The 18,155-nt window shown below is 59.7% G+C and overlaps 2 protein-coding genes across 11 annotated transcripts in view; one reads left to right on the forward strand and one right to left on the reverse strand.

Moving 5' to 3' along the window:
• Positions 1 to 527: 527 nt before the first annotated feature.
• Positions 528 to 16,192, forward strand: KCNC3 (potassium voltage-gated channel subfamily C member 3). 4 transcript variants are annotated; one of them, XR_013350021.1, is made up of 6 exons: positions 528 to 1,427; positions 5,637 to 6,744; positions 8,227 to 8,418; positions 8,698 to 8,824; positions 12,026 to 12,085; positions 13,162 to 13,283. XR_013350021.1 is itself a non-coding variant. In XM_077844374.1 (5 exons), exons 1-4 carry the CDS (start codon positions 543 to 545, stop codon positions 12,040 to 12,042), a joined length of 2,202 nt encoding a protein of 733 aa, XP_077700500.1. In that variant the 5' UTR covers positions 528 to 542; the 3' UTR covers positions 12,043 to 12,085; positions 13,162 to 13,391. The 4 variants fall into 4 exon arrangements, 2 of the variants coding, with proteins under 2 accessions (XP_077700500.1, XP_077700498.1); XR_013350024.1 differs by having other exon boundaries at positions 8,728 to 8,824; XM_077844374.1 differs by lacking the exon at positions 8,698 to 8,824 and having other exon boundaries at positions 13,162 to 13,391.
• A 901-nt stretch (positions 16,193 to 17,093) lies between these two features.
• The window catches only part of MYH14 (myosin heavy chain 14), a 101,762-nt gene continuing 100,700 nt past the window's right edge, over positions 17,094 to 18,155 (reverse strand). For all 7 annotated transcript variants that reach the window (XM_077844356.1, XM_077844355.1, XM_077844371.1 and 4 more), the window contains 2 exons: positions 17,973 to 18,145; positions 17,094 to 17,856 (listed from right to left, as the gene is read on the reverse strand). In XM_077844356.1, the coding sequence (XP_077700482.1) occupies positions 17,706 to 17,856; positions 17,973 to 18,145 (324 nt within the window). In that variant the 3' untranslated portion in view covers positions 17,094 to 17,705. The remainder of the gene's footprint in view (positions 17,857 to 17,972; positions 18,146 to 18,155) is intronic.

The following is an 18,155-nucleotide window of genomic DNA, read 5'->3' on the forward strand; positions in this document are numbered from 1 at the left end:
CGCCCTGTCGCGACCAAGCAGAGTTAAGGACCCAACCCGGCTGTCTCCATCCGCCCCTCCCCACCGGGTTCTGCTTGCCAGCGCTTTAGGTCCCTTCTCTGTCCAATCAGGACCGTCTCCCCCATGCCTGTCAGGAGTCTTTAAATAGTTTGGACGTGTCCCCTTCCTCTGCTCCGCCCGCTCCTTTCTTCAGTTCAATCAGATCTCTATCTCCTATCTAGTCCCACCTCCTCCGTTTTCCCTGCCCTGCCCGCCCCCTTAACACCTTGCTCTGCCAGCCCCTTCTCTCAGAAAGATCCAATCGGTGTGCTTCACCTGCAGCCCCGCCCCGTCCAGCCAGGCGGTGTGGAGTCCCCGACCTCCTCGCTGCCTCAGCCCCGCCCCGCCCCTCCCAGGCCAATCAGTTCTGTTCCTCCACCTCCGCCCCACCCCGCCGCGGCCCCGCCCCCTGCCCTCGTCGCCTCCTCCGCCCAATCCCGGCTGCCTCTCCCCCTGCGGGCCCGCCCCCGACGTCCCGCCCCTCCCGCCCCGCCCCCCGTCCAATGCTGAGCTCAGTCTGCGTCTCGTCCTTCCGCGGGCGCCAGGGGGCCAGCAAGCAGCAGCCGGCGCCACCGCCGCAGCCGCCCGAGTCCCCGCCGCCGCTGCCCCCGCCGCCGTCCCCGCCGCCGCTGCAGCAGCAGCAGTCTGCGCAGCCCGGCCCCGCCGCGTCCTCGGCGGGCCCCCCGGCACCTCGCGGGCCCGGGGGCCGGCGCGCCGAGCCATGCCCCGGGCTGCCGGCGGCGGCCATGGGGCGGCACGGCGGCGGCGGTGGCGACAGCGGCAAGATCGTGATCAACGTGGGCGGCGTGCGCCATGAGACGTACCGCTCGACGCTGCGCACCCTGCCGGGGACGCGGCTGGCCGGCCTGACCGAGCCCGAGGCGGCGGCGCGCTTCGACTACGATCCCGGCGCTGACGAGTTCTTCTTTGACCGGCACCCGGGAGTCTTCGCCTACGTGCTCAACTACTACCGCACAGGCAAGCTGCACTGTCCGGCCGACGTGTGCGGGCCGCTTTTCGAGGAGGAGCTCGGCTTCTGGGGCATCGACGAGACCGACGTGGAGGCCTGCTGCTGGATGACCTACCGGCAGCACCGCGACGCCGAAGAGGCGCTCGACTCCTTCGAGGCTCCGGACCCAGCGGGCGCAGCCAACGCCGCCAACGCCGCCGGCGCCCACGACGCGGGCCTGGACGACGAGGCGGGCGCGGGCGGCGGCGGCTTGGACGGCGCGGGCGGCGAGCTCAAGCGCCTCTGCTTCCAGGACGCGGGCGGCGGCGCCGGGGGTCCGCCAGGGGGCGCGGGCGGCGCAGGCGGCACGTGGTGGCGCCGTTGGCAGCCTCGCGTGTGGGCGCTCTTCGAGGACCCCTACTCGTCGCGGGCCGCCAGGGTGAGCGCGCTCTCGGAGCTCCCATCCCTCCCCCCTTTCCTGGAGATCCCAGCCCCTTAGGAGTGCCCATCGTAACCCTCAGAATCCCTTGGCCTGTCCCAGCCCCTCCTGGTCTTCCTGGTCTTCCTGGTGTCTGGGCCTCCCAGTCTCTCTAGAAGCCTCTTTCTCCAACCCTGAGCCTCCTGTACTTTTCAGAACACACCCCCTCTCCCTGCCCTCCCCAGATCCTCAGAAGACGCTTCCGCAACCTTCAGAATCCCCCAGATCCCTCCAAACCCCACCTGGCTTCCCTAGGCTACCCAAGACTCTTAGAAACTTCTGCCCTGACTGTGAGTCTCCTGGGCTTCTCTAAACAACCTCACTCCCTCCTTTCCTGGACCCTTCTTAGACCCTCAGAAGAACTTTCTCCAGTCCCGAGTCTTCTGAGCCCCTGTAAATCCTTTCCACCCCTCTTGGTCACCCCTTACAGCCCCAGAGAACCCCTTTGCAGCCCTCAGTTTCTTGGACCATTCCCAGACCCTCAGAAGACCTCCCTCCTTAACCTTCAGTGTCCCAGACCCTGTGAACACTGCTCCTGCCTTTCCCTGCCCCCTGCAGCTCCTCTGAAGCCCCATCTCCAGCCCTGAGTCCCTCTGGTTCTCCCAACACCTCCCTGATTCTTTGTCCCTATGCCCCTCTCTCCCCGCACCTCCCCCTCTCTCCAAGTTTGAGGCTTCTGGCTATTTTTGAACCTGACTTCTGTTCTCAAAGTCTTAGAAGACTCTGCCTCAGTCTCAGAGCCTCCTGGGCCCCTGTGAATCCCCAAATCACTTGCTCTGGCTAGAACACTCCCCCCGCCCCTGCCCACTGCAACACGAAAGTCTTGGGGAGCCTTCCCTCCTGGGACCCTCCAATTCTCTCTATGTTCACATATCTTCCTGCATCCTTCACGCCAACTCCCATCCCAAGGACTTTCCCTATAAAGCTCCAGACTTCCCCCAAGCCTTTCACACTCCTCCTCAGTGTCTCCAGAAGAGTCTTGAGCCCCCATAATATGTCTTTCCTCTCCAGAAGCTCCCATATGCCTCCTTCTTCATCCACAGATTCTCCCAGCTTCTTCTCCCTTCCCACTCTTTATCTCCTGGGATCCCCCATCCAGAGCCTCCGGGTCCTTTTCCAATTGAATCAACTGACTTTTCTTCCTGTTCCAGAACTTTACGGAACCTCAATCTTTGGGACTCCCCCCCCCTCCCCGCCCATCACCAAGTTATCTGTCCCCAAACTTCTCAAAATAGCTCCCAATTCTTTCCACTCGGCCTTGGTATCTTTCCACTGGCCCCTACCCCAGCCCTGCTCACTCCCTCGTTCCCAAGCTCCAGACACCCCCACCTTCCAAAGCCCAGGACTGGGCCCCTCTGCTCCCAAAGTGAACTGGAAAGCCCACACTCTACCCTTATCTTCCTCAAAATGTCAGATTTCCCCCCAAAACTCCCTACATCTTTCCCCCAAAACTTCCCTCAAACATCTCCAACTTCCTAGACTACATAGCTATCCTCCGGCTTGGTTCTCCCTTGAACCTCTTCCTCCTCCTAACTTCCAACCTGTGTTGGAAGAGAGGGGGACCGTTCAAAATGGGGGGGGGGGTCAGAGAGAAGGGGAAAGAGGAACAACTCCGGGGACCCCCTCCTCGCCTCCCAGGGACCCAAACACCCAGAGGAACCAGTCCGCCCCCTCCCCCCATCGTGCCTTGTCCTGGGCCGGGAAGGACGTGGAGCCGCAGTGCCGCATTCACGCCAGGGGAGGGAGCGAGGCCGGGGGGGGGGGGGGGGGGGGCAGCCCAGTGGCACTGCATAAAGTTTGGTCCCAGGAAGCGCTGAGTTGGCGAGATTTGGAGTTGGGTGGGGGGAGGTGGGGAGGAGGAGGTTCCGAAGGGACTTGGCCCTAAATGCTTCCTCAAGCCTCTGAGTGACCTCCTCCCCCATGGCCTGGGGCGCCCTTCTCTCTGACCCCATTGAAAGGTGCTGAGGTGAGACTAGGTGTTCGGGACAGCTTGGAGGGGGGGGGGGTTGTCACTCACTTACTCCACAAATAGTTTTTGAGTGTCGGCATTCCAAGTACTTTCCAAAGTACAACTGAGCTAGCCTGACCGAGTTGGGAGCAGAAGCCAGCGCAACCTGGAGAGTATGGCCCTGTCTCATCCTCGATTCCCTCCCCGTCATTTTTCCTTTCCTTCTTAGAGGGATTCCTTACGCTCCTATCCCTTCGGCTTTGGAACCACCTCGGGCAAAGGGTTAAACCAGTCCCGACGCTGTCCAGCCTCACAGCTGCGCACTGCGACGGGTGCCCACCTTTTCTTCCTTGCCCCGGGAGGGAAAGAGTTAAACTGGCCCGCGGCCTCCCGGCGGGAAAGCGGTGGCACTGCGGCTGCGCCCCGCCTGCTCAGCTCCGGCCCGGAAGGGGTTAAGGCCGCTTTCCGCCGCGGCGGCTGCGCACTGCGGCGGGGGAGCTGGCCGAGGTGCTGGCCGCCGCGCGCCCCGCCCCCCGGGCCGGCCGACCCGCCCCCACTGCGGTGCCGCAGCCTGCGCCGCGCACCCGGCTCAGAGGGGGCGGGGGAGCACCGGGCATGCGCTCTGCGGCGGCCTCTGGCCTCTTAAACCACTGCGGAGAAACGAGCAGGGGGGCGGGGCAGCGAGGGCCAGCGCTGACCCCAGCCCACTGTAGGGTCCGGGGGGGGGGGGGGGCCTTCTGCGGCCGACTCTGGCTCGCCTCTCTGCCCTGCAGTTCAGATTAAAGTTAAGCCCTCCCAATCCCAGACCCCGCCCCCCAGCCCCGTGGAGGAAGAGGAGCTGCTGAGGGCCTGTGCTGGCCCCCAGCCCACCCTCTGTCCAGGGTCCTGTCTGCAGTTGGACCCTGGGCTCCCGCTCGTCTCTGCATCCCTGATTAAAACTCAAGTTTCCTAGGCCCTCCTTCCTCTTCTGTCCATCTGACTAAAGCCCCTGTTTGCCCCGACATGCATCCCCTTCTCCCTCCAAGGCACTAACCTCACTCTTCCTCTCCTCTCTGCATATTTGATAAAGCCCACTGTCATCTCCAGGGGCCAACTCTGTCCCCTTTCTTCCCAAAGATCTTGACCGCACCTCTTCTGCTCCTCAAGGTTTTCTTCAAAATCCACACCACTGCATGCAGGACTCTGGTCCTCCCCATCTTGAAATAACCCATGTGTGCCTCCCACCCGCCCTTCTCTGCACTTGCAGCTAAAGCCTCCTCACCCCTATGGCCCTAGCTTCACCATCTCCCTCCACGCTTAGGCCCTTGACTCTCCCTTCCTCTCCAGAGCCTGAAACCCCAACCCTCCTTCGCTTCCTTTCCTATTTATGGCATTAACACCTGTCATTCCAGCCCTTTGCTGTCCTTCCTCGGTGAGGGCGATCCCAGCTTTCTCCCTTCTTTGGGGCCAGAACATTAGGGTCCTTAAGCGCTAGCTCCTCTCTGAAGGCGTTGACCTTGCCCCCCAATAACTGATGCCCACATACCCTAATAGGAGCTCAGACTTTCTTACTGAGTTCCAGACACTGGACCAAGCACTGTTTCTGGAATCAGGACTTTTGTATACTCATCTAATGTAACCCTCATAATAATCTGGCAAAAACCCCGAGGTTCGGGAAGCTTAATCTCCTTGCCCACATTAGGCAAAGGAAAAGCTGGATTCAAATCCAGGCTTTCTTAACCCTCTCAGGATTCTGCGTCCTCTGCCCACCTTCTCCCCTTCCCCTTCCCTTGGCTCCAAGCTGAGCTCCAAAGCCTCTGATACACAGAGGGTAAGTGGTCTTAGTCTCCTCCACACCCCATTCCATCCCTCCCCCCAAATCCTTGGACCCTGCTGGGGGGTCCTGAGATGGGCCACAGGGTGTGGGGAAGTGATCTGGGAGACAGAGTAAAGGACCAGAAATTGCTGTTTCCATGAAAACAGGTGCCCATCTGCTGCCACTGCTAGAGCCAGCTCCTATCCCAAACTGGGGAGAGCTGCCTCTGATCCTTTTCCTCCCCCTTCTCAAGCTCTAGAGGGGAGAGCAGGAGGCAGGCTGTGATGGAGGCACAGGGTTGCGACTCCTGGATTTCCCTGGAGTTTGGGGCTGGGAAAAGGGACAACTGGGAGGGTCTTGTGGATATGGCTGGTTGACCAGATGCGTGGGTCACCTTTTGCCCTCTCTCTCCTGCCCTGCCTCACAGTATGTGGCCTTCGCCTCCCTCTTCTTCATCCTTATCTCCATAACCACCTTCTGCCTGGAGACCCACGAAGGCTTCATCCATATCAGCAACAAGACCATAACACAGGCCTCCCCGATCCCTGGGGCTCCACCAGAGAACATCACCAATGTGGAGGTGGAGACAGAGCCCTTCCTGACATATGTGGAGGGCGTGTGCGTGGTCTGGTTCACCTTCGAGTTTCTCATGCGCATCACCTTCTGCCCAGACAAGGTGGAGTTTCTCAAGAGCAGCCTCAACATCATCGACTGTGTGGCCATCTTGCCCTTCTATCTTGAGGTGGGACTCTCAGGCCTCAGCTCCAAGGCCGCTAAAGACGTGCTGGGCTTCCTGCGGGTGGTCCGCTTTGTCCGAATCCTCCGCATCTTCAAGCTCACGCGCCATTTTGTGGGGCTGCGTGTCCTGGGCCACACGCTCCGTGCCAGCACCAACGAGTTCCTGCTGCTCATCATCTTCCTGGCTTTGGGCGTGCTCATCTTTGCTACTATGATCTACTACGCCGAGCGCATTGGCGCCGACCCCGATGACATCCTGGGCTCCAACCACACCTACTTCAAGAACATCCCCATCGGCTTCTGGTGGGCCGTGGTCACCATGACTACCCTGGGCTATGGAGACATGTACCCCAAGACGTGGTCAGGGATGCTGGTCGGGGCGCTGTGTGCCCTGGCGGGGGTGCTCACCATCGCCATGCCTGTGCCCGTCATTGTCAACAACTTTGGCATGTACTATTCGCTGGCCATGGCCAAACAGAAGCTGCCCAAGAAGAAGAACAAACACATCCCTCGCCCCCCGCAGCCCGGCTCTCCGAACTATTGCAAGCCTGACCCTCCGCCGCCACCCCCACACCACCCCCACCATGGCAGCGGCGGCATCAGCCCCCCGCCCCCCATCACCCCACCCTCTGTGGGGGTGACTGTGGCTGGGGCCTACCCACCGGGCCCCCACACACACCCAGGGCTGCTCAGGGGGGGAGCGGGTGGGCTCGGGATCATGGGGCTGCCTCCTCTGCCAGCCCCTGGGGAGCCCTGCCCGTTGGCTCAGGAGGAAGTAATTGAGATCAACCGGGCAGGTGAGAAGGGTGCATGGGGGGCTGGTGGGAGGAGGCGGAGAGCTTTCCAGAGGGCAAGAGGTCACTGCTGAAGTTAAGAGAAATGGGGGGGGAGGGGTTACAACAGACCAGAGAAGACAGACCAGAGAGAGGAAAGTGAACAGCTCTGGCTGAGGTCTATGAAAAGGTCCAGAAGCAGAGAGGTAGATTCTCTGTGCCAGAGACAGTTTTTGGGAGAGACAGACTTGCAGCCAGGATAAGATATTCAAGGGGACCAGGGAAGCAGAGTAATCAGCCTCTGGCGAGGGGAACTTAGATACAAAGAGAGAAAGGGGGTGCATCAAACAGGCACATAGGTCTAACGTGGGATTTACAGGCAGGCCGGGGACTTGGCCAAGGGACACCTGCACCATCTGCATCTTCCAGCAATGACTCCGAGAATACAATCTAAAAGCGACAGGGTCAGAAACCAAGCACTCACCACTGAGAGCTGGGGACAGAGGACAGAGATGGAGAGAGGGGTGGGGGGGTCAGTGACTGAGAGTTCAGGCTCTAATAACAGTGAGGTCAAGAGAGGAGAGAAGACTTAAAACCCAGAGGTAGATAGAGGCCAGGAAGATAGGCCCAGGGGGCAAGCCGGCCATGTGACAGTGACTTGGGACGCAGGGCCTTGGCTCTGGCCCTGCTGAGAGGGGTCAGAGATTTGCAGGAAAACTGCCAAGATGAAGAGGTAAAGTGAAGGAGACAAGGGAGAAGAAAGTTGATCTAGTGTTGCACGCATCCCCCTGCCCGAGAGTCTCTGTCTCTGAGGCGATGATTGGGGGCAGCAGTCCCCAGCGGGGAGAGGCTGGTGGGCCCCACCCCCATGACTTAAGTAGGTCAAGAAAGGGAGCTGGGCCGCCTAGCCCTCGTCTTGCTCCCTCAGCCGCTGACCCAGTTTCACACCAATTAAAAATAGCTTAAGTCAGAGCCTAGGGGACCCCTACCTCCCCCGCTCCCTCCTCTGTCACCTTCCCAACCCTTCCACACTGTGCCCTCTCCAGCACCCAACACCCTCCCTCAACAACTCCCTTCCGGGCCCCCACATGCCCCAGCGGTCCCTCCAAACCCATCCCAACCCATGCGCCCTACCAACCCAGCACCCCAGGCCCCGTCCTGCCCTTCCCAGCACCCACCACCTGGCCTGACCACCACTTTGGACCACTCAACACCCTCCATCCACACCCACCCCCAACCACCCTTCCCTATCCTTGTCCTTGCCAGCACTCAACACCCTCCCCCAATGACCTGCTCCCTAAACCCACCAGCCACGTGCCCCAACACCCTCTTCCAAATTGTGCCCCTCCTGTCTCTGCCTTGAGACACCCTGCCCCTTGAGCCTCTCCATCCAGTACCCCACATTCTCCAACACCCTCCTTGCTCATCCCCCCCACCCCCACACACACACCTTGGGTTCCACACCTCACTCTCTCCTTTGTGTGCCTGTTTGACCCTCGGGTGCAGATCCCCGGCCCAATGGGGACCCTGCAGCAGCTGCACTGGCCCACGAGGACTGCCCAGCCATCGACCAGCCCGCCATGTCCCCGGAAGACAAGAGCCCCATCACCCCTGGGAGCCGTGGCCGCTACAGCCGGGACCGAGCCTGCTTCCTCCTCACCGACTACGCCCCTTCCCCTGATGGCTCCATCCGGAAAGGTGAGGTGCCCTCCACGGCCCCCCCCAACCCCGGGATCCTCCCTCCCTCTCTCTCCCTCCCTCAGGGGAGGGAGGAGGGGGAGATGAGGGAGGAGGTGCTGGACTTCCTTTCCCCATCCACTAGCCCCAAATTCCCTTACCTCCCAGACCCCCTTCCTCTCCTGCGCCCCCCCCCCCCCGCCCCCAGATTTCCTCACCACTGATCCTTCCCTGTCTTTATTCCATCTCCATCTTCCCCCACCCCACCCTGGACCCTCTGGCCTCTTCCCCCACCCCCAGCCACTGGTGCTCCCCCACTGCCCCCCCCAGACTGGCATAAGCCAGGGCCCCCAAGCTTCTTGCCCGACCTCAACGCCAACGCTGCAGCCTGGATATCCCCCTAGTGGAAGAATCCCCTCCCCCCAGGGTAAGTAGCCTGCACCCTGTGATCCCCACCCCTTCCTGACTAACCCTTCGGAGAACATGCAGCCCCACTGACTGAGACTCCTGTCCCCTCACTGTGAACAGCTCCATCCAGTTAACCTGCAGCCACGACACTGACCCCACACCCACCTGCTGAGAACTTTCCCTGCCCTCACTAACCCCTCAGAACTAACCCAGCCCTCCCCACCATGTGCCTGACCTCCCTCCCCCGCCCTCACGACTGACACCCATCCTCACCCCCATCCACATCTCTCTCCCTGCCTCCCCCTCGGGTGGTTTTCTTTTTTGTTTTGTTTTATTTTTATTCAACTAAGAATAAACTAAGGACACTGCTGGGTGCAGGATGGGTGAGGAAGACTCAGTCAGTCATCCAGTCGCTTGTGAATTGGCCAGCGCTTACAGGGTCCCCGCTGGGCACTGGCAGGCATGATGCTAGGCAAAGGGAATCAATAGGGAAAAAACCAGCCCCACTGCCCCCGGCAGAGGCAGCCACCACTCTAGAATGTCCCAATTTGAGGGGACATAATGTGGAAGTGGAGGTAGCACAGGGATATGCAGTAAGAGGAACACGCCAAAATCCCCAGGGTAGGAGGGAAGTGTCAGGGAAGGCTTCCTGCAGGAACTGATGTCTGAGGTTCTAACCTCAGGTGAAGAAGTGATACCATTAGACGGTAGTGACCAGAGGGACAAGCACCAGCAGAGCTGAGGAGACTGGGGACTGGCAGGTAGACATGAGGCGGGAAAGCAGGGCCAGGTCAAAAGGGCAGGGCCTTGTTCAGGGACCCCGGGAGGGCAGGTCAGCTTCTGGGCTGCATGCAGATGGACTGGAGGCAGGAGACCAGAGGTTGGGAGGCTGGAGAGGAGGCTGAGATGAAGGTCCAGGGGGAGGAGGCCGCCTGGGCCCGGTTTGGGGCTGTGGGGATGGAGATGAAGGGAAAAGGTAGAGGCAGGCAGGGATTGGTGGGGGGGCAGGAGAGACAGGGCTGGGGACTGGGGGGCAGGAGACAGGAGGATAGAGCCTCGAGGTAGTAGAGGAATCTTTCAACAGTCAAGCATTTATCTTATGCCAGGAAGTTCACGCGTATTCTCTAGTCCTCACAGCGACCCTAGCTAATGCACGGAGTGGCTTCGTCCCTCCCTCCCTCCCTCCATCCATTGAGCACCTCATTACTGAAGGCACAGTGCCAGGCACTGGAGATTTGGCAGAGCACAGAGCAAGAATCTGCCGTCACGGAGTGTTCACGCTAGAGCACGGATTGGCACACTTCAGCCCACGGGCCAGGTCTGCCAGCAGGCTGTTTTGTAAATAAAGCTTTATTGGAACACAGCCACTGTCATGCTGTAACAGTAGAGTGGAAGAGTTGCCACGGAGAACGGGTGGCCCAAAGAGCTGAAAATCTTCAGTCATTGGCCATTTGCAGGAAAAGTTTGCCACCCCCTGATCAGAGGCAGCAGAAAATCAAACAGATGAGTGAACCAGAGAATTACTCTGGCCACTTGGATGAGGGGGTCTGCAGAGGCCTTTTTGTGGAGGTAACACGAAACCTGAATGGTAAAAATGGTAAAAAAGGGCCAGCCGGGCAGAAGGAAAAGCAAGTGCAAAGGTCCGAGGGTACTGAGGTGGGGTGAGCTTGGTTTGTTAAAGGAATAGCAATGAGGGAAGTGTGGCTGGAACTGAGTAGCCGAGGGGAGAGGGGTGCCAGAAGGGGTGCAGACAGTATGTGGGGGAAGGATCCTGAGAGGTTTTTCTGACCTTGAGGAGACGCTGTATTGATCTTCAGACTGATGGGAAGCCGCCTGGAGCCACTTGATCGATCACTTAGCCCTGTGGAACCTTCTTTAGAAATAGAGAGAGATACCCCAGGGAATCCCTGCCTGCAGCCTAGGAAGCTGCTGTAGTGGGACTTGGGGAGCCTCTGGGCACATCCTTGTCTCAAGCTCTTTGTTTCACAGAAGTTTTGGGGGCAGGGGATGAGCAACCCCAGCTACAGAGCAGATAGCAATGAGAACCCAGGCTTCCAGGCTCCTACTCCAGAAGGGACTGTGGCTCTTCTCGTTCCATCCCTCCCTCACCCCCAATTCATCCTCCATTTTCATCTCATCCCCCCTTCCCTGCTCCCACCTCACCTCTCCCCCTGCTTGTACCCCATCCTGTTCACCCTTCGTCCCCTACCCCCAGGTCTGGATGGGCCCCCAGAGAATTGAGGGGCAGAGGGAGGGGGGAGGATTTGGGAATGGGAGGGAGGGTAGAGTGGGGGTGGGTGGGTGGAGGTCTCTGCTTCTTTTGCCTCTGATGCCAAAATCCATTCATTGAACTCAAATAATGGCTGGAGCTGATGGGGCTGACTTCTCTGCCCCAGGGTCCTGGATTCCTCCCTACTCCTGCCCTTCCAAACTTCTCTCTTTCTTTCCATCCTTCCTGGGTGACCCCCCCACTGTTGTTCCCCCCCCTCCTTCTCCCAAGACCCTTCCCTGTGGCCCCATTACCCTTGACCCTTCCTTTCTCTGTCTTCTTTCTCCAGCCACCTGAGTCTAACACTTGACACCTGTTCCTTCTTCCCCATCCCTCCCCCTCCTCCCTTCCTTTGTCCTCCTACTCATCCCTCCCCCTCCTCCCTTCCTTGGTCTTTCTCCCCATCCCTCCCCCTCCTCCCTTCCTTGGTCTTTCTCCCCATCCCTCCCCCTCCTCCCTTCCGTGGTCCTCCTCCCCCTCCCTCCCCCTCCTCCCTTCCATGGTCCTCCTCCCCCTCCCTCCCCCTCCTCCCTTCTTTGGTCCTCTCCCCATCCCTCCCCCTCCTCCCTTCCGTGGTCCTCCCCCCATCCCTCCCCATCCCTCCCCATCCCCCCTCCTCCCTTCTTTGGTCCTCTCCCCATCCCTCCCCCTCCTCCCTTCCGTGGTCCTCCCCCCATCCCTCCCCATCCCTCCCCCTCCTCCCTTCTTTGGTCCTCTTCCCTACCCCTCCCCCTCCTCCCTTCCTTAGTCCCCCCTCCCAGCCACCCCGGAAGCTCCTCCCATATTTGATGTCTCTGGCCGCCCCCATTTCACTGCTCCCCTCCCCCGGAAAGCACCAGAGAGGAGGAAGAGATTCCGGCGTTCCTCTGTCCCCCCAACAGTGAGGCTGTGTTGGGGGGTTCCCCCTGACCACCCTTCCCCCTCCGTGACTCTGTGTATTTCTGTCCCCAGCTCTTGTCACCGCCTGAGACCTCGCGAGACCCTCGGTCCCCCCCTGCCCCTTCCCCCCAGGTTAGCAATTGGGAATGGTTGGGAGGGGGTGTCCTCAAGATACTGGGTTTCCAACCCCCCACCCCCCCAGGCCCTCTCTCCTCCGGTCAAGACACCCTCATCCAGACAGACCTCTTGGCATCGCCTAGAAAAGCACTAGAACTTCTCCCCACCTGACACTGGCAGGACTCTGAGGTCTTCCCAAGCTTTTGAGAAACCACACACTTGCTCCCCAATCTTAGGCCCTTTTGGCCATCAAGACCCTGTTAGAACCTTCCCATCAGAAGGTTTCCACCTCAAGGCTTCATGACCCTTTAAAGATACCCCATTACAACCTCCAGGTGAGCTTTGCCCCTCTCAGACTGCTCTCCCGCCCCCCCACCCCGGGGGCACTGCCAGCTTTTGCTCCTTCCCACCCCTCACGGCCCCATCACCTGCCTGTCCTTTCCCCACCACTAGGTCAGCCCCCACCCGAGCCTCCCCTCCGGCTGCTCCCCCTACATGCATTCCACCGAGCTCCCTCCCCATGCCCCTGCTGCCCACCATCTGCCTCGCTGCCCCCCACCTTTTTGCCTCAGATAAGGGGGGCCAACGGGGGAGGGGGAGAGGAAGGGGAGGGGTGGGCTTCGGTGGGGTGGGGGTGCGGGAGGCTCGGTGGGCACCACCCTGCCTCCTAACCCTGAGTCTCTCCCCCCTCCCCATGTCTGAACCTTTCTCCTTGATGCTGACTGACTGTCCGATTTGTTCACCTCTCTCCCTTCATCTCCTTGGTCCACCTCTGTCCATCACTCTGCCTCTGCCGTCTGTCTTGTCCGTCTTGGTGTCTGTCTGTCTCTGTCATCCCTTCTGTCTCCCTCACCCCTGTCTCCCTGTCTCTATCCCTGACCCTCTCTCTACTTACCTTTCTGTCTCTTGCCTGTTTCTCTCTCTCTCTCTCCCTCCCTCCCTCTCTCTCTCTCTCTCTCTCCCTCCATCTCCTGTCCTTTCTGGCCATCTCTCCCTTGCTTCCCTGCCTCGGGGTCTCTCTGTCTGTTGGGTCCTCCCCCTGCACCCCCATCTTCATGCTTCCTCCTGTGTTTCTGACCCCTCCCCCCCAGGTTACGAGAAATCCCGCAGCCTGAGCAGCATCGCGGGCCTGAGCGGGGTGTCCCTGCGCCTCGCGCCCCTTGCCACTCCCCCTGGCTCTCCCAGGGCCGCCCGCCGCGCTCCCCCAACCCTGCCCTCCATCCTCTAGCGCTCCCCTCCCCCCCGTGGGGGGACTGGGGGTGACAGGGAAGAAGGTCAAAGGAGCTGGGGGTGGGGGGTGGGGGAAAGGGTTTTTTTTTTTTTAAATCAAAAAGTCATTAATAATATGCAACCGAGACGACGACGCCAGCAGACACCCCCGGACCCCTCACCCCCACCTGGGCCCCCAGGATGGAGGGGAAGGAGCCAAAGTCAAGCCCCGCCCCCAACTCTTCCCCCCCCTCCAAATAAAGCCTTCTCAGGTCTCCATGAGCCATAGGACATCCCGCTCCCATAAACTCCTGTAAATACGTCCAAATTATGCCAATTACATTTTGGGGCGCCTCTTCCCTATTCTGCATGCCTCCCTCAACCTGGACCCCCCCTTCCAACTTCACCTCAGCAATAAGCCGCCAGGGGCTGCATGCCATGCCATTGAGGGAAGGGGCACTCTGGGAAGGGGGCAGGGACCTCAAGGGGGTCAGGAGGGTCTCCTCGCCTTCTACCCTTCACCCCAGGAGGGCAACCCATCACATTGATGTAAAAAATATATTAGCAACAATGTGGGGGAAGGAGGTATAGTCACTCAAGCCAAAAACAACAAAATGAGCTGAGCTCAGATGGTAGGAGCAGAGGCATGGGGGGTGTGCTGTGGACAGCTGCTCCCTCAGCCTTTAGGGGGATCCCTCTGATGAATATGACCCTTTCATCCCTCCACACCCCCACACCCCCAAGGGATCTGCTCGCCTCTATTCTTGCTGCATGGACTCAGACCTCCCATCTCAGAATTTCTGGGATGATCTGAGCCTAGCACACAAAATTCCCCCAACACCCCCTCCAGATGACCAGGACATGAGACCTGCACCAGGATTCCTGAGACCAACCCTGGCACCCCACATCCCCTAAATCCCCACCAGGTCCTGGGACTTCACCTCTGCATACAGATGCTGCCCCCCCAAGCCCCACCCCACCCATTTGCCTGGACTGCATCCCAGCACCTCAAACCTCCAAGACTTGACCCAGCCCTTCAGCCTTTGGGATGCTCCAAATCCTTCCCACACTTGGACATTTCTTGGACACCCCCAAATCCTCAGGCCTCCCCCCCCCCACCGATGTCCCCAAATTTCCGACATCAGACATCCACCTCAGGTTCTCCTGATGCTAGAATTTCCAGGATAGGCTCAACCTGTCTGCAATTCCAGGGAACCAGACCTTCTCCCGGGCATCCCCTTTCTTATGCCTAGCCCTGCCTCCTCCAAGAGCCCCTCCCCTTCAATGGTGCCCAAAAGGGACCCTCTTCATGGACATCAGTGTTTCCCAGAGGGTTATATTTGTACCCGTGGTGATGTGCTAAGGTTTTAGGCAGTACAAGGACACTTAATCTAAAAAGTTTTGTCTTTTACGGCATCTTGCTCAAAGCCGGTAAGTCCAGATACTGCTGCCTGGCCCAGACACCATTTATTTAGGGTAGAGTGTTTCCACTTAAAGCAGAGGCTGTGCCCCCGTGAAGGGACACTGGAACATATCAGAAGCTCGGGAAACGACAAGCCTACCGGGGCTGGGATACCAGCCCACCCTTCCCCAGCATTCCTCATCCTGCCCTGCTCGCGGGTGGAAGATCATTTCTCATATCCCATCCTGGCTCAAGGATGCGCTACCTCCCCCAAGCCCAGAGACCGCACCGGTCCCAGAATCCTTAGAAGGGACTCCCCCACCTTTTGGAGCTGGAGGCCCACGGAATTAGCAACCTCCCTCCCTTTGCTCCCACGGCCTCAGGAACCCCCCCCAACCCACCTGAGGGTTGGGGGGGGGGGTGTCACTGAGGACGATTCTTGATGCAACGATTCCTATGCAAGGGGCATTTTGAGTCCCCCCATCCTTCCCTCGGACCCTAAACCCTGGTGAATCAGGGGTGAGGGGTGGGGCAGGTTCTGGTGGGAGCGGGGTGGGACGAGGCAAAGGGCTAGGGGCTCCAGACACCAGGGTATGGGGGTGGGGACTGATCATATTGCCAAAGGGTTTAACTTCTTAAAAAAAAAAACAAAAAACATAGCCCCCAGATTCCTCTAACCCTCACGGAAGCCGAACAGTGCGGGGAAAGGGGGTGAGGATCTTTTCTAAAGGGTACAGACCTCTTCCCAACGTCTCCCCCTGCTCGCCAATCTGCCACACGTACCCAGCTTTTTAGTTCAGCTTTTAAAAGTAATCACAACCATAAACCTTTACAAAACGTGACTCACGTCCCTCACCACCACCTCCACCCCAATCCCCCAAGTCAACAGTGTGGGATTCGGGGAGGAAGAGAGAGAGCGCTAAAGGGACACCATCCGAGTCCCGCTCCCCTTTTCTCCCCGGCCGCCAGGGTGCCTGCAACTACACGCATGCGCTGCATGACGCGCTCCCCACACGCATGTCGCGCCCCTCCTGCGCTCCGGGAACGCACGGACACGGGGCGGGGGGCGGGGCGATTGGGGAGGAACGGCCGGCAGGGGGGTCCTCCTGAGTTCCGCGGCTCCTCCTCCCCATCACACACAGCAATAAGATTCTCTCACTCAAACGTGGGCGGGGCGGGCCTGGCCTGTCGGAAGTGGGAGGTGGGAGGAGTGGCGAGGGGGGCGCTCTCAGGGATGGGGGCGGGTGTCCGGAGTCAGTGTGGGGAGGGGAGGTCTGCAAAATCGTCCAACTCTGGTGCTAACGGCGGGTCTTCTCAGCCCACCCCCAGGGCAGGGAGGGAGGGGTCGGGATGGCCCCTCCCCCAAGTCTCCCCCACGCCCACCCTGGGTGCATGAACCGCCCAATGCAGAAGCTGCCGCATGTCACCTGCCCTCCCCAAACAAAAAGTGTCATGCCCCCTCCCCCCCTTCTCACTTCCCACCAAAATAAAAGTTTCCTTTTCATTTACAAGGTGCATCCTGTTTGCTGGGAGGGTCCCCTGATCTGGGCCGGGATGGGGGCTATGGGAGCAGACAGAGGGGTTGGGTCTTCAAGAGCACGGATCATACTCAAGTAGCAAGGGTGTGCACTCTGGGGGGCCAGACAACCTCTTGATCACTGTTTCTCACCTTGTGATTTTTCTGGAGGGTGAAAAATCACAAGGGCCTGCCTCAGTCTCCCTGATGGTAAAAATGGGGATCCACACCCTTAACTTGAAACTGAGGGCACCTGGTAATATGAGCTCTGAGGTGAGGGTGACAACCAGGAGAGGGGTAGAGCTGGGTCTTCAATTAGACATTAGGGGCCAAGGACCACATGCTCCACATTGGCCTACTCTGAAGCCAAACTGTGGGTTCATCTGCTTGGTAGCTGTGTTTTGGGGTGTCTCAACCTCTCTGGGCTTGTTCCCACCACTCACAGGGCAGGAGGGAGCGATCTATTCATTTCAGCAAATACGTGAGTCCCAACTACAAGCCAGGCAAGTTCTAGGTGCTGTGCAGAAGGTTGAGACAAGTGTCCCACGTTTTGCCCATGTTCAGCTAAACAAAGGATCACTATGCAACAGATGGCTCAGCAGTCACTCTGACACCATTTTTGCAAAGACTTGAGGGTCAGCCAGAGCGAGGCATCGCTCCTGCCACTTCCTGGGAGGCATGGAGCAAGGGACAGAAGAGCGCAGCCTCATTTGCCCATCTGTATAATGGCGGGAACACCTGGGAAGGAAGCTGAAATGGGGCTCCCAACACTGGCCAGCTGTGATCGGAACCAGCAGACTGTCCCACCTGCTGCCCCGGCAGGCGGGCTGAAGGAGCCGGTGCGCTCCTGCCCCATCAGAGATCCCCGTGCAGGAACACACACAGCCCCAAGGCAGTCTGGTTGGGGTCGGAGTTTATTTCTGTCAGAGCCTGGAGGCTGGGAGGATACGGGGCCTCCTCCAGCCCCCACAGTAAACTCTGACCCAAAGTTGATCACACAAGAGCAACCAGAGGGAGGGCAGAGCATTGAGGAGGGGGGAGCTGATTTCCTTATCCCGCCCCTCTTCGGGGTCAGTCTGGTGGAGACCTGGGGCTCAGGCTGCTATCGCTCAGAAGTTCAGGGGTCAGTGGCTAAGTGGAGAGAGAGAGGAAGGGGGAGTGAGAGGAGGGGGAAAAGGAATGAGAACCCTAGCTTTGGAGGGCAGGGGAGCCACAACTGAAGGATGTTGGGGAACCCTTTGGGACCACAGCTTTGCCAACTCCACCTGGATCTCCTTCCCAGCAAGAGCCCCGGTCCTCGTCTCCCTGCTTGCCCGGAGGGTTTAGGGGTTCACAGGCGGTCTTGGCACCGACCCCCGCCCCACAGGGTTGATAAGTGCTGCAGCGCTAGAGGGCGGCACCATTTCCAAAGTGCTAGAAGCTGGAGGGAGGGTTCCTGGGGCGGGTGCCAAGGGTGGCCAGCGGCCAGGGAGGGAGGGGCCACAGCTGAGGACTGGGGACGGGTGGGGTCACTGCGGTTGGGACACCGGGGGCCCTTCCGGCTCCGGGGGCGGCCCGGCCCCAGGCTCCGCCTCCTCGACCTCCTCTTCTGATGCCACGCCCTCCTCCAGCCTGAAGACCTGGCGCACAGTTCGAGTGGTGAAGGTAAGGGGACCGCGCCTGCAGGGAGGAGGGGAGACAGACAGACAGAAGTTAAAGGAGAGAGCAGGGTGGAGGGAAAGACCACAAGGGCGGAGGGCAGGGGCAAGTGGGTGTGCATGCGTAAGCAGCCCTACCGGAGCCGGTTCCTCAGTGTGTTCAACTCGCGGTTCATGGACTCCGAGGCCTCTGTGACATCTTCTAGCTCGTGCTGCAGCCTCCGGCGGACCGACTGAGCCCGGGACGCCTCCTCCTCGGCCTCCTCCAGCTGCCGCTTCAGCTGCTTCACCCGGAGGTTGCTTTTCTCCAGCTTGGTGGGT

Source organism: Canis aureus, chromosome 1 (genome assembly GCF_053574225.1).
Source record: "Canis aureus isolate CA01 chromosome 1, VMU_Caureus_v.1.0, whole genome shotgun sequence".
Taxonomy (NCBI): domain Eukaryota; kingdom Metazoa; phylum Chordata; class Mammalia; order Carnivora; family Canidae; genus Canis; species Canis aureus.

Bases quoted from the DNA above. Each gene is read 5' to 3' on its own strand.
- KCNC3 (XM_077844372.1), top strand. From the start codon at position 543: ATGCTGAGCTCAGTCTGCGTCTCGTCCTTCCGCGGGCGCCAGGGGGCC. The intron at 6,745-8,226 runs GTGAGAAGGGTG...CCTCGGGTGCAG, and splicing joins AATTGAGATCAACCGGGCAG to ATCCCCGGCCCAATGGGGAC. The intron at 8,419-13,161 runs GTGAGGTGCCCT...CCTCCCCCCCAG, and splicing joins TGATGGCTCCATCCGGAAAG to GTTACGAGAAATCCCGCAGC.